A 13,391-nucleotide genomic window follows, 5' to 3' on the forward strand; every position below is an offset into this window, starting at 1 on the left:
CGCAGGGGCCCCCCTCGCTCCCGGCGGCCGCAAGCCGCTCGCGGCTCAACCGTGCTGCCGGTGCCTCACGGGCAGTACCGCTCACCCCGCTCCCGGCCCAGAGGACGGAACGGGAAGGGAAGGAAGGAGGTAGAGCACCCTAACCGCTCCGGCACGACTCACCACCGCCATGACTCCCCCGAGCGCCGCGCGGCAGGAAGGGCGGTGCCTGTCCCGCTTCCCGTCGTGCCGCGCTGGCCGGCGGCAACATGGCCGCGGCGGAGCCTGTCGCGCTCTGCCTCTTCGACGTGGACGGAACCCTCACGGCCCCGCGCCAGGCGAGTCCCGCGGCGCCGGGGGCGAGGACGGCCCGGGGTGCGCCCTGCCCTGCCCTAGCCGGGTGCCGTGCCTTGGCGTAGGGCTGAGATGGGAGGGCTGAGATGGGGCTGTCAGCGCGTTCGGTTAAGGGCTGCTAGCCTTTAGGGAGCTGGACGTGTAAGCACTGCGGGTTCTGCGCCCCTTCTCGCGGTGTGCAAACTCGCTTTGCCCTTTTAAGGAGAAAAGAAAAGTCCTCCCTTCTTAAAGATGTGCGGTGCGCTGCCGGGCTCTAACGGGTACTGCGAGACGGGGATGCTGGTCTTGTGACAAGGATGCTGACAGATGTGGTTGTTTTGCTTTGGAACCTAGAAAATCACAGCCGAGATGGCCGCCTTTCTGCAGAGGCTGCGTCAGAAGGTGAAAGTTGGAGTCGTGGGTGGCTCAGATTTTGACAAGATCAAGGAGCAGCTTGGCGATGACGGTAAGGACAGTGGCTGATGCAATCCCTTCCACTCGCTGCTTAGGAGGAAGCTGTGAAGGTTAAATGTAGGTGAAACCCTGTGCCTGCTCCTCCTTCCAACCTTTCTCCTGGTTTTCTTGTATTGCTCAGTCAATGAGGAGCTGCTTACAGGCATTTAGAAACTGCAACCTGTGTTGTGTTTACAGATAACTGGGTGTGTTACTAAGGAGTTGTCACTACTACTACATCGGGTTGTTACCTGATGTCACATCAGTACCTTAGGAGGTTGTTTTGTTGTCTTTTGTAAATGGATTTATTACATAACAGCAGGCTGCTCAGTTATGGAGTACATCCCTGAAGGATCTGATTTTATTAACTGGAATCATGATGCAGAGATGGACTCTTGCTTTAGTTCTTTTCAGAGCCATTTCTTTCTGTATAAAAGGCTCTCTTTAATGGTCTTTCTGTAATCGATGCCACTGATAGCCTTCTGTAATGCCCAAATCACTCAGAAATCATTTGGCTTACCAGTGGTCTCCAGTAAGCCACATCATATTGCATTGCAGTAAGTTGTAACAGCTCTCAGACATCTACTGTAGATTAGTAACTTGAAAAGAAACCTAAAATGGTAGTATTGATTTGCCTTTAGCCAGGCTGGGTGCCAGGCTTTTCTAATAACTGAGGTGTTCAGTCTCTTCCTTACATTGACTGCAACGAGATTCCTTACATTGACTGCAAAGAGATGTATTTCTGCTAGGAAATACTTCTTCCCAGAGGGGGTTATCAAACATTGGAATTGTCTGCCCAGGGCAGCGGTGGAGTCACTGCCCCTGCAAGTGTTTAAGCAGCATGTGGACCCGGTGCTTAGGGACATGGTTTAGTGTTGAACCTTCAGTGGTGGGTCAAAAGTTGGACTGGATGATCTTGGAGGTTTCTTCCAACTGTATGTTTTCTGTGATTCTGTATTTGCAGGAGAGGGAGAGCCTTGAAGCAAAAATAGAGGTAACTCACTGAAAGTCATCATTGGTTTGAGGTGTGTGTCAGTCTTGGAGGGACATGAGAGTGGCTTTGGTCTTGTGCTCCATGTTTCTGCTTCAGGATCTGATGTTTGCTGTATTATAAACAGTTCAGTGTGTGCTCCAAGACAGAGGGGGAATTACAATTACTGTCTTTTTGTTTGGTTGTAGTGGTTGAAAAGTTTGACTACGTTTTTCCAGAAAATGGCCTTGTAGCATACAAAGATGGGAAATTCTTGTGCAAGCAGGTAAGGGGCACATTCCCAGTAAGGTGGAAGAGACATTTCTAAACTCTCTTGCTCCAGCACAGGCCTCTACAATCACCCTTCTAACTGAGGCCAAAATTGCTGCTGTCTTCACGTTGCTTCTGTAAGAGATCATTCATTTGCTGCTCTGGTTCATGTAATGACAATCTGTACCTTAAGCTTTATTCTTTGGGGTATTTTCCAACCCAAAAGCTATTGGACTCTTCTGTGTCTGATCAAGTAAGAACTGTAAGTCCCTCAGCTTATCCATAGGAAATGTGCCCTCTGCTCCTGGAGGTCATGTGGAATATGACATTTCCTAGCTGATCTGGTATAGGTGATCCTGCTCTGGCCAGGTGGGTTGGACTAGATGATCTCTCGAGGTCCCTTCCAGTCCCTAACATTCTCTGATTCTGTGATATCTGTTGGGCCTTGGGGTTCAGAAAGTTTCTTTTAAATAATCTTCTACCTGCTTTTTAGTACTAATTCAGAGTGAATGTTCTGATATGTTGCATAAGCCAGTAGGTAAATACTCTAAATTAATATAAATAGACATCAGATTCTAGATACCCTAATCACCTTCATTGGCTCAACATAACTACTGGAGATAAAAGATGCAGAAATGCTCCTGGCTGAAATTGTGGCACTGGTTTCCAATGTACTGCAGTAACAATCTCTATTTCTTCACACTTGGCTACAGTAGATGTTAAGTGCAGCTTTTTGCTGAGGTCTGCTGGTTTGGTCAGAGAGTTTGGTCTTACGGTTTAAAAAACCCACAGAGAACAAAAAGAAAGAAGAGAGCCTTTAGGCAATACTGTGTGTGCATCCCTGAGGGCTTGTTCCTTTGTGCACTCATACATGCCTGGGTGTCCAGTGTCTGTGCTTTGCCAGCCATCTAACTTGTGTTTAGAATCTCAGCTTCTCAACCCTTGGTTGATTGGTGTTTGTTTTGTTAGAACATTCAGGGCCACTTGGGTGAGGATGTGCTTCAGGACCTAATCAACTACTGCCTGAGCTACATTGCAAAGATTAAACTGCCAAAGAAAAGGTATGTGCTTGCATACATCTGCTCTTGTGAGACCTCACCCCAATACTGCATCCAGTTCTGGTGTCCCCAGCATAAGAAGGGCACAGAACTGTTGGAGTGAGTGCAGAGCAGGCCACAAAGATGATCCTAGGGCTGGAACACCTCTGCTATGAGGATAGGCTGAGGGAGCTGGGGGTGTTCAGCCTGGAGAAGACTCTGGGGGGACCTTGCAGCTGCCTTCTAATACCTGAAGAGATCCTCCAGGAAGGTTGTAGAGGGACTTTTCATAAGGGTCTCTAGCAATAGGACAAGGGGGAATGGTTTGAAGCTGAGGGAGAGTAGGGTTAGACTGGATCTTCTTCTGTACAAGGGTGGCGAGACTCCGGAACAGGATGCCCAGGGAGGTTGTGGATGCTTCCTCCCTGGGGGTGTTCAAGGCCAGGTTGGATGAGGCCTTGACCAGCTGAGTCTAGTTGAGAGGTGTCCCTGCCCATGATGAGGAGGTTGGATAGATGATCTCTAAGGTCCCTTCCAACCTGTGGCTCAGGTTGGAAGGGACCTTAGAGATCCATCTATCCAACCTCCTCATCATGGACAGGGACACCATCACACTAAGCCATTCTATGATCTTAGTGTTGCCATAGTCTCCATGTTAGTGTTCAGTATCAACGTGTAAAGCAAACCTCTCAGCACAAAAGCAGTAATTTGTGCTTTAGGAATACTGTAGATGTGAAACAGGGCTTAGTCCCTGCACATAGAGACAAGCTCCCTGCTGGAGCACAGGATCTGAAATACTGCTTCAGCATTTTTATTAAGAGGGAAGAAAGTTCAGCTTTTGACATCTTTGGAATTGAGCAGCATAATGTCTTCCAGAGATTAGAAGCATAGAATAAGGTCAGCTGTATGTGACAGCTCCATGAGGGTGCAGCTGCTCAAGGCACTAATAGGTACCATATGTAAGGCAAGCTAGAAACACTGCCTAGATTGCTCTAAATATTGCTGCTTCACCCCAAAGCTGAGAGACTGGCCTGTCAGGGTCTGAGATTTGGGTTGACAGGATGCTCCAGTTATCCTTTTAGAAGTCAGTAAGGATGATGTTGAAGTTTCCAGATTTGAATCGAAGTCCAAAAGACCTTCATGGCAAAGGTCCTGGTTCCTACATGTTTGGTTTTTTATGAATACAATGAGAGGCTGAAGGAGATATCTGATTCCCATTGTGTCTACAGAGTGAAATAAAAATGAATTGTGATATTGATTGTATTTTGAGCAACTTTTCATCTGTTTTCTTCCCAGGGGCACCTTCATTGAGTTCCGAAATGGGATGATAAACGTCTCCCCCATTGGAAGGAGCTGCAGCCAGGAGGAACGACTTGAGTTCTATGAACTTGATAAAGTGAGTTACAAGGCTTGAAAAATACCCAACTCTGCTGGAAGAGGCAGTCATGGCCAGGTCATGATTTCTAAAAAGCTTTTATACTTTTTGCAGTTATTTTTTGCATTTTAATCTGTTCCATGTGTTTAATTAACTTTTTTGATCAGATGTCAGGAAATGTACAATAGGTTTTCTGTTGCACACTGATTACTTGCAGAAGGGGTGGGTTTGGCTTATATTTTTTAACCCTATATTAAGAGTGCTGAACATCCTCCCTCTACACACAGGGTTCCTCAAAAACCCTGCCATAGATAAAACCAACCTGAAGTGCTCTCTAGTACAACCAGGTTCTATCCACCCAAATCAATAACACTGCTTCTTCTCAACTCTTTAAAGCCTTGTGAAACAGAATTTAAGAGCTGAAGTGGTCACTGTTTGTTTTCATTTGCACACAGCTAAATGTGCATGGCTGAAAAGAATCTTGAGTCATGGTATCAGGGCTCTGTTCTCTGCAACACCATGAAAACTGTTTCTGATCTGATATAAAAGCCTGAAATCTAATTCCTCTAAAGCAGTCTTTGCCTGTGACTCAGTTAATGGGTGCTGGAAGACAGCTAAACCCAAGGCATTCTGAAAATACCTTTTTTGGTGTATATGACATCAGAGTTTGAGACTCTTTCTATGCCTCTGTTTCCCTACATGTCAAACTGAGCTTTAGCAGGAGCTGAAGCATCTAGTTTTAGTATTCCAAGATTGTCAGATAAAGAAGAAAGTATCCCAGCACATAGGTGAAGTTATGCTGTTGTTTTTCACAAGCTGGTAATAAAGTGGAAATGTTCTCAGGATGCTTTCAGTAATAATAAAATGTAGCTGTGTCACACTGGTCCTGGTACTCAGACCTTTGGGTATTTTGGGGGGTAGGTTTTTGAGTTATCTTTTTATTGATGAATTGACACAGCATGTAACTGATGTTTTGTTCTGTTTTGGTTTTTAACAGAGGGAACATATAAGAGAGAAATTTGTAGCTGATTTACGAAGAGAATTTGCAGGAAAAGGCCTCACATTTTCCATAGGTATCACATTCAAATATTTCAATTTCACTTCAGTCATCTCCCCTTATACCTGTGACAGACCCTATCTCACTTGTGTGACAGCTCCCTCTCTGGGGGTGGTTGTAGGCATTGCATGCAAGACTAAGCCTCTTATTCCTCTTAGGCTTTCATTTGGTGCATTTTAATTGAGATCCATCAACAGAGAGAACTTCATTGCTTGTCTTGTTCATTGTCTTTTAATGGCAGTTGTGTGACTGATTCTGCTCATTTTGAAACATATCACACGCTGATGATTAGTCAGAGTTCTTTCTGTGAAGCAGTTTTGATCAGAAATACTACATCAGTACTGTGCCAGCAGCCCTTGGTTCTTCAGCTCTGTAACTGCAGCATATGGAAGGAGGGAAAGAAATCCAAGTGTAAGCTTAACATGAAAAGTGATGATGAGGAACTAATTTTACATGCATTTTTTTTCCTCTCTTCCCCAATCTATTGCCACAGTCTTGATTATTTTTCAGAATTACAAAAAGCAGAGTTTGCCTTAGTACTGTGGCATTGAAACACTAGGGCAGAAATGAGCTGCAGGATAGCTCTCCTAGAGCATGTGGAAGATACTTTTTTGGACACCAGCCTCAGCTGGGAATCACTTCAATGTATTGGTAAAGTCCAAGGATTTGGAAATGGAGGAGTTGTCCTGTCAGGGTATGTTGCAAAGGCTGATTTCCTCCTTTTTCTATGCTTTAGAAAGTCTTCTGCATAAGACTCTGTGGCTGTACATACACCACTGGCTGCATTCATTCATGCAGTTTCTTTCTAAAAGCAAAAAGATTACCTGTAATTTTTTCCTATAAAGGTTTAGTGTCCGTATTTTTTTAAGGGGTAAATAATAAATCACAAGTTTAATAACTGATACCCTCCTTAACTCCAGGGTCTTGTAACATTTCTGACTTCTGCAAAGCTCCCTCTACCAAAAAAATCTTACCCAGCTTAGTTTTTCTCACTTACCCTTCCTTCAGAAATGTGTTCTTGTAATAAAACAAAGTTTGCTTGGTTGATGTCTGTCCTAGGAGGCCAGATAAGCTTCGATGTGTTCCCAGATGGCTGGGATAAGAGGTACTGCTTGGGAATCATTGCCAACGATGGATACAAGACTATTTATTTCTTTGGGGATAAGACTATGCCAGTGAGTAGATTGTTTTGTGTATCCATTTCACAGCTTCTGTTTTAAATCACAAGCACTGTAGGCTCCAACTAATTACCTTATGCCTGACAAGAACTGAAATGAGAATACAAATGATACCCACAGCATGGCTGTGCAGTGCTGCTCAGCATAAACCTGGGAGGCAGCTGTGAGTGCAGATTTATCTTCTGTTTCCTGAACACAGTGTTCTTGACAGACTTAATAGATTATGTTTTTCAAGTGAACTTGTGTAATTACATTAAAATCCTAGGTGACATGGCTACATAACAGGGATTATCCTGTTTGGTTAGGGTGGATTGATGCTTCTTGTTGGCTGGTGTTTATTAACCATATTTGTTTTCCATTGCATTTAATGCTGTTCCTCTGCTAACCACTCTGTCTCCACATAGAGGAACTGAGATTATACATAATTGCTGGCCCTAGTCATAGGGCAGAGCTAAACAACTCCACAGAGTTGTTTACACAACTCCACAGAGGCTTTTGGAGATACTGAGCAGAGACTGGACTAGAGCAAGCCTGGATGACATTAAAGCTGTTTGAATGTGGCCAAGGGACTGTGTCAGGCTAAGTTTTATAAGAACATTTTATAACTTACTAAGAACATTACAGCTTTATAAATTTTAAAAGGCCAAGTTTTATGAGAAAAAGACAAGCTTTGAACTAAAGGGTTTTCACTCTCTTGCCACCAGCTGCACCTTCTCCCTCTGGCATAGAGTTTATGGATAGTTGATCTTGGACCCTGTAAGTGACAGTGCAGCATTTTCAGTGATTTGTGGCAGATTTGCTGGGAAGCAGTGTGGCAAACAAGCTACAAAAGCTAGGTAACTACTTCCTCCAGTGCTCAAAGCTGCAGCTTTTGGGATCTCTGCTTATGCAGGGGCAGCACCTTTGTTCCCTAAGCCAGATGTAAAAGGAGCTTTCATTGCTCTCCTGTGATTAGAGACCAGTTACAAATGTCACATCACACCACAAGGAACAAGGCCAAAACTCTGCTGTAGTAGTTGAAGGATCGCTGCTCTTAATGAGCTCACTAAAACAAGCTGGAGGGAAGAGGTTAATGCAAGTAAATCACAAGTGCCACGAGCTGGCAGAACGTCCTGTAACAAGCTTCATACCTGAGTATTAACAAGTAAACTCAGTCATGCTGGGTTGCCACACAAAACTAAAAACATGGCTAAACTTACACTGAGAGTTCTACTATTACCAATGCCAGCATGCAGGTCAGAAAGTTCCCATGCAGGTGTTTGTGGAGTTCAGCAGAAGTGTCAGCACAGCTCTGCTATGAACACAGCTTTCTGGAAGACACCTCAGATGTGACTATGTTATCTTAGAATAGAAGGGACCTTCAAGATTATTTGGTTCCAAACCTTCCACTAGGCCACATTGCTTGAAGTCCCATCCAACCTGGTCTTGAATGCTTCCAGGGATGAGGAATCCAGACCTTCTCAGGGCAGCCTGTTTTAGCGCCTCGTCACCCTCACAGTGAAGATTTTCTTCCTAGTATCTTATCTAAGTCTGCCCTCTTTCAGTTTGAAACCATTACCCCTTGTCCTAGCCCTACATACCCATACATAAAGAGTCCCTTCTCTTCATAATCCTAGAATGGCTTGGGCTAGAAGGGACCTCAGGGATCATCTGCTTCAGCCTCCCTGCCATGGCCAGGGATGCCTCTCAGCTAGACTCAGCTACTCAAGGCCTCAGCCAGCTGGGCATCCACAACCTCCCTGGGCAGCCTATTCCAGTGTCTCATCACCCTCATGCTGAAGAACTTCCCAAGATCCAGTCTAAACTATTCTCCCTCAGTTTGAAACCATTCCCCCTTGTCCTGTTGCTAGACAGCCTTATGAAAAGTCCCTCTGCAGCCTTCCTGTAGGATCCTTTCAGGTTTTGAAAGGCAGCTCTGAGGTCCCCCTGGAGTCTTCTCCAGGCTGAACAACCCAGCTCCCTCAGCCTATCCCCATTGCAGAGATGCTCCAGCCTTTGGATCATCTTTGTGGCCCTCCTCTGAATGTGCTCCACCAATTTCCTTTATGTGTGCCTTCTCCACCCTAAGACTGTGACTACACATTAAGTTAAATAAAATTAATTCCTCTTCTCTTTTTTCTCTCATTTTCAGGGAGGGAACGACTATGAAATTTTCACAGACTCTAGGACAGAAGGCCACAGTGTCACCTCCCCACAGGACACCAGAAGAATCTGTGAAGAGCTATTTTTTAAATGAAAGACTGAGAATTCACAGTGGCCAAACGGTTAGGATGGCTTAGTAATCCCCAACAGCTTCTGTCCTGGTTTTTCTACCTGAGCACAAACAGCAAGAGCCTTGTGGGCCTCTCATTGACCAGTAGGACACAGCAGAGCTCAATCAGCACCATCCTTCCCCTGTTGTCATATGACAAATATTCCATGTTCTTTTTGGTTGGTTGTGGGGTTGGATTTGTTTGTTTGTTTGCTTGTTTTGTTAATTAATTGCATTTCAGGACAGAAGGGGTGGGGATAATCTGCCTATAGTTGATTTGTGATCTCAGAATTGGCCTGCAAGTTTCTATGCCCTGAGTTTTAATTTCAAAACTCCTATTTAAAAGATGACTGTTTCAGAGTTGGGGTTTTATTAAAATACTACCTTGTGCTGCAAAGACAAAAATTCTAAGACACTTGGGATTTCCATGTTTAAAACTGGAAGATGAGTGAAAGAGGTTTTCTTTCTTTCTGGTGGTGGGAAGGTAGAACTGAGCCAGAAGTCCCTGACCTCACCCATGTTCCACTGCCTGGTCAGAAGGTCCACCAGCACAAGGAATGCTGGACTAACTGGTGCTGAAATTACCTACATACTGCAGTTCATGGTACCTACACTTCTTGCAGATTGTTTTTTAAATCTAAATAATAATTATTATTTTTAAAAGATTAAAAATAATTAAAAGAACTTAAGCATGGCAGCAAAAATATTTGTCACTAATTACATTTTTCTGGTAAGATATTAAAGGATAGGTGAAATTTTAGTACTAAGAAAAATGACCTGTTTGTATTGAAATTCAAGCTGGCACATGACAGTGTAACTGTTAATGTTACTGTTCTTGTCTGGCATTAGGGAAGTAATCATCTCCATGAACGGTTTAATTTAGTGGAGGAGAATAAAAGTCTTATTTAATCATGAAAAATTGCTTTCTATCTGTCATTTGGGCAAGTAAAATACCTGTTGTACGCTTCCTCTGTGTGTATGAAGAAATGATTGACTTGAATCTTTGCCATTTCCAAGTTTATGCAATACTTGCACAAAGCAAAAGGGGAGAACACAATCCTTGTGTGCACCCCAAAATCCCCAAAGGGGCTTACAAAAAAGGAGTGAGTTGTGATGCCCTCATGCATCAGAACTGTCTCATCTCATACCCTTCTCTGCTTACTTCCAGAGGGTAACTCTGCCTCAACCAGTGGGGTCAGACTTTACACCAGAACCACCTGCAGTGCAGGAGGGCCCTTTAAAGATGGCCAGATTTTAACAGCTACTGCACATGTGATGCATCTGAATATTTGGTTACTTAACTGCATGGCTGGTTATGGTATTTGCAGTTACCTCTGCAAAACATCCTGTGCAGGACCAAGCCCAGATTTGTTCTCACCTGTGTGCACATACCTGCACATGTTCAAGCCTTAAAAGCCTGCCAGTCAGCCTTGTGCATCTACTGCCAGCAGCTGTTTGTCTTCTGCCTCCCCTGCCAGCAGATGAGAAGCAAAGTCTGTGGGGAGAAAAAAAAAAGAAAAAAAAAAAACCACAAAGCAAAGCATCCCACAATGCCCAGTCCCTTGCCTCATCTTCCTTTCTCCAGTGTGAGTTTAAGCTAGCAGGGCAGGCACAGCCACCATTCCAACTGCAGCAAGCCCTGCTTGGCTCCCATCCCCTGAAGCCTGCCCAGAGCTTTGCTGCAACATTTTGCAATGGTAGCTGCTCTGTCTCAGGAGCCCCTTCTGAAATGCTCTGGGGCATTCCTTCCCCAGGTGCCAGCTGAAATAACCAGGCTATGCTATACCCCTGCTCCTACAGTATATTACTAACAGTTATTATTAGCTATTATATAATGAAAATAAATGTATGTAACAGAAGTAGCAGCATCTATTATGCACTCACCTCTGAAACAGCTAGAAAAGTTGCTCAATTACTCCCTAGGTCTTCTGGCAACACTTCTTCCAAAGCTTCTAAATACCATCCCAGAGTTGTGCCTATATATCTCCTCTGTCTTGAATGCTAATCACCTTCAATGGAGATTGAAGGCAGCACCTGTTGTTAGAGTGGCAAATGGGCAACTGAAGTGAACCTGTTTCACACAGCTACCAGAAAGTATCATGCCAGCTTTTTTTGTTTCTTTTATTTGCAAAGTCAATAAAAATCCACCATTAGGAACTAAGAGAGAAAAATGCTTCATTTGAAAAACAGACAGACATGGAAGGCAAATAGGAACAGAAGTAACTCAGTTGCACTACAACTACATAAAATCTTGCAGGCAGAGAAGAGTCAGAGGAAGGGTGACCATATCACATCCTACCAAGCAAGTTGTCCAGGGAAACAGCTGCAGAAGCTGAGTCTGTTAAGTAACTCACACAGTATTTTACACAGTCATTGAGCAGCAGGGAACTCACTTTGCAGAGGCACAGCTGTTCTGCCTGCCCTGTGGCACACCACAGCAGAGATTCAGCTGCAGGCAATCTGTAGCTTTGTCTAAACTCAGACACAAAGACTATGAAATATCCACTATACAGCTTTCTACCACCTACCTTGAAGCTTTTTTTTTTTTGACCCCCCCCCCCCCTTTTTTTTTTTTTTTTTTTTACATTTTGGGTTGGATTCTGGGCAGGAGGTTGTTGGTTTGGTTTTGTTTTTAATACTGGCCTACAAAATCTGTTGCTAATCAACCATCAAGGCACTGAAGTAAATTCACAAACAACCCAGGCTTTGAAACCTCAATATTCCACACATATGCCATGTGCAAATGCTGCACCTGAAAGGCAACCAGCCATGGCCATCGGAGCAGAGCCACCAAGTAAGAGCTTTTCCACCCTGCAACAGCTGCTCTGTTTGTGAACTTCCTTCCATGAGGAAAAGAAACAGCAGCAGTGAACACCTCCCTCTCTCTCATCCAGGCGTTCAGGCACTGTTAGCAGCAGAAAGCCTGCTCCGGCCCTTACAGAAGGGCAGCTCCAGGGAACAGGGTGCTCACACACCTCCAGGGCCTTGCAGCCCTGCCTCTGCTATGCCTGTCTGGGCTAGTAGAGCTCTCCTTCAAACCTCTCCCTGACTGCCCTGGGCATTTCTTGGAATCAGGTCACAAGATAAAAGAAAAACCAAACTTCCCCTCCTCCACCAAGCACACAAACTAGGTCTCTTCAAAACACATGTTTGGTAAACACCTTATGCTAGATTTTTTCTCATTAGCATTTGAATTGCCTTTTGTTGTCGTTGGCTTTGTTTGGGTCTTAGGCCAGCTGTAAAAAAGGTAAATGTGGCCAGTTTCTGCTATTATTGACAATGCAGTATTTCCTCCCCCACGATAGACAGAATATTCTCAGGACAGGTCCCCTGCAGCCAGTGGTTGAGCAGTGACGGTGCAGGCAGCAGCCGCGCTCCCTCCGGGACCCCTCAGGAGCTGACGACGTGCCCTGACCAGGTCTCATGCTTGGTTCCAGGAGCTAGATGAGTGATCACCACCTCCACTGCCTGCAGCTTCTCATTCTTGGGAGGGATGGTGCACATCTTGTAGGTGACCTCGTCGCCTGCCACAGGAACGTACTCGCCCTCGATGCTGTGAAGGGAAAGCTCCTGTTAATCAGCAATCACACCAGCACTCAAATTCTTCTGCAGCTCAGTTACATAATGATTCTCTCTGGGGCCTGAAATTCCAACCCCCAACATTAGCTTTACCAGATGTGGCAGTTCAGGCTGGGTGCCTCCTGTCACTGCCACATAAGCTACACCTCCAGTCCCCAGTGTCCAACCCAATCAGGTGGACACAGGAAACAGCCTATTTCCACCCATAAATCCTGCCCCCTATCAATCCATCTGCAAAGGTGTTCTCTGCCTCTTTCTTCCCTCTCTGCTCCCTATCAGGTAACAGTGGGGGAGTATCTCAAGGCCTCTTAGGCCTGTCTAGGCCTAATGCCAGGAGGAGAAGGGGGGGTGCAGTCTCAGACCTGGCCAGCCTGAGACTTGCCTAGCAGTGGGGGGGAAAGAAAGAGCCCTGAGGGTTTTGGGTATACTCTCAGGTGGGGAGAAAGGAAGAGTTGGGAGGTCTTTGGGTGTTATGTAAGGGACTCTGTAGGCTTTGGGATATCTTTGCCACTATGCTTGCAGTTTTACAGTTTCACCAATTGCCTTTCCATTTAAACTTTCCATCACTCTCCAATCTGTTTGCGTGAGTGTCATTCTTTTGTCCCTCTTGGGGCAAGAGTGGATCTGTCTGGTCCCAAACCAGCACACCAGACTAGCTCAAGAAAGAGAGAGAAAGAAGCAGAGATACATTAATACCAGACAAACAACGCAGTCAAGGTCAGCAAAAACGTGTTAGAAATCCTCCCAGTGAAAAAGCAAGAATAGAGCAGAATACACTGCTAGAGATTGTCTTGAGAACCAAATCTTATGGGAGCTATCCCTCCATGGAATTGTTTAGAATAATCATTATTTTCCTTTTTACACCTAATAGTGATTTGTTCACATTTTTACTACTTTCTGCTTGAAATC

At 44.8% G+C, this 13,391-nt stretch overlaps 2 protein-coding genes across 2 annotated transcripts in view; one reads left to right on the forward strand and one right to left on the reverse strand.

Annotated features, from left to right (window-relative positions):
* The first annotated feature begins 248 nt into the window (after positions 1–248).
* On the forward strand, positions 249–8,977 carry PMM2 (phosphomannomutase 2). The gene is made up of 8 exons (XM_054391131.1): positions 249–317; positions 667–778; positions 1,945–2,021; positions 2,975–3,066; positions 4,339–4,438; positions 5,415–5,490; positions 6,534–6,649; positions 8,784–8,977. Exons 1-8 carry the CDS (start codon positions 249–251, stop codon positions 8,886–8,888), a joined length of 747 nt encoding a protein of 248 aa, XP_054247106.1. The 3' UTR covers positions 8,889–8,977.
* Positions 8,978–11,501: 2,524 nt separating this feature from the next.
* Positions 11,502–13,391, reverse strand: part of CARHSP1 (calcium regulated heat stable protein 1) — a 37,951-nt gene continuing 36,061 nt past the window's right edge. Inside the window, exon 4 of the mRNA XM_054390906.1 lies at positions 11,502–12,456. Coding sequence (XP_054246881.1) covers positions 12,294–12,456 — 163 coding nt within the window. The 3' untranslated portion in view covers positions 11,502–12,293. The remainder of the gene's footprint in view (positions 12,457–13,391) is intronic.

The sequence above is a fragment of the Indicator indicator genome, chromosome 22 (genome assembly GCF_027791375.1).
Source record: "Indicator indicator isolate 239-I01 chromosome 22, UM_Iind_1.1, whole genome shotgun sequence".
Taxonomy (NCBI): domain Eukaryota; kingdom Metazoa; phylum Chordata; class Aves; order Piciformes; family Indicatoridae; genus Indicator; species Indicator indicator.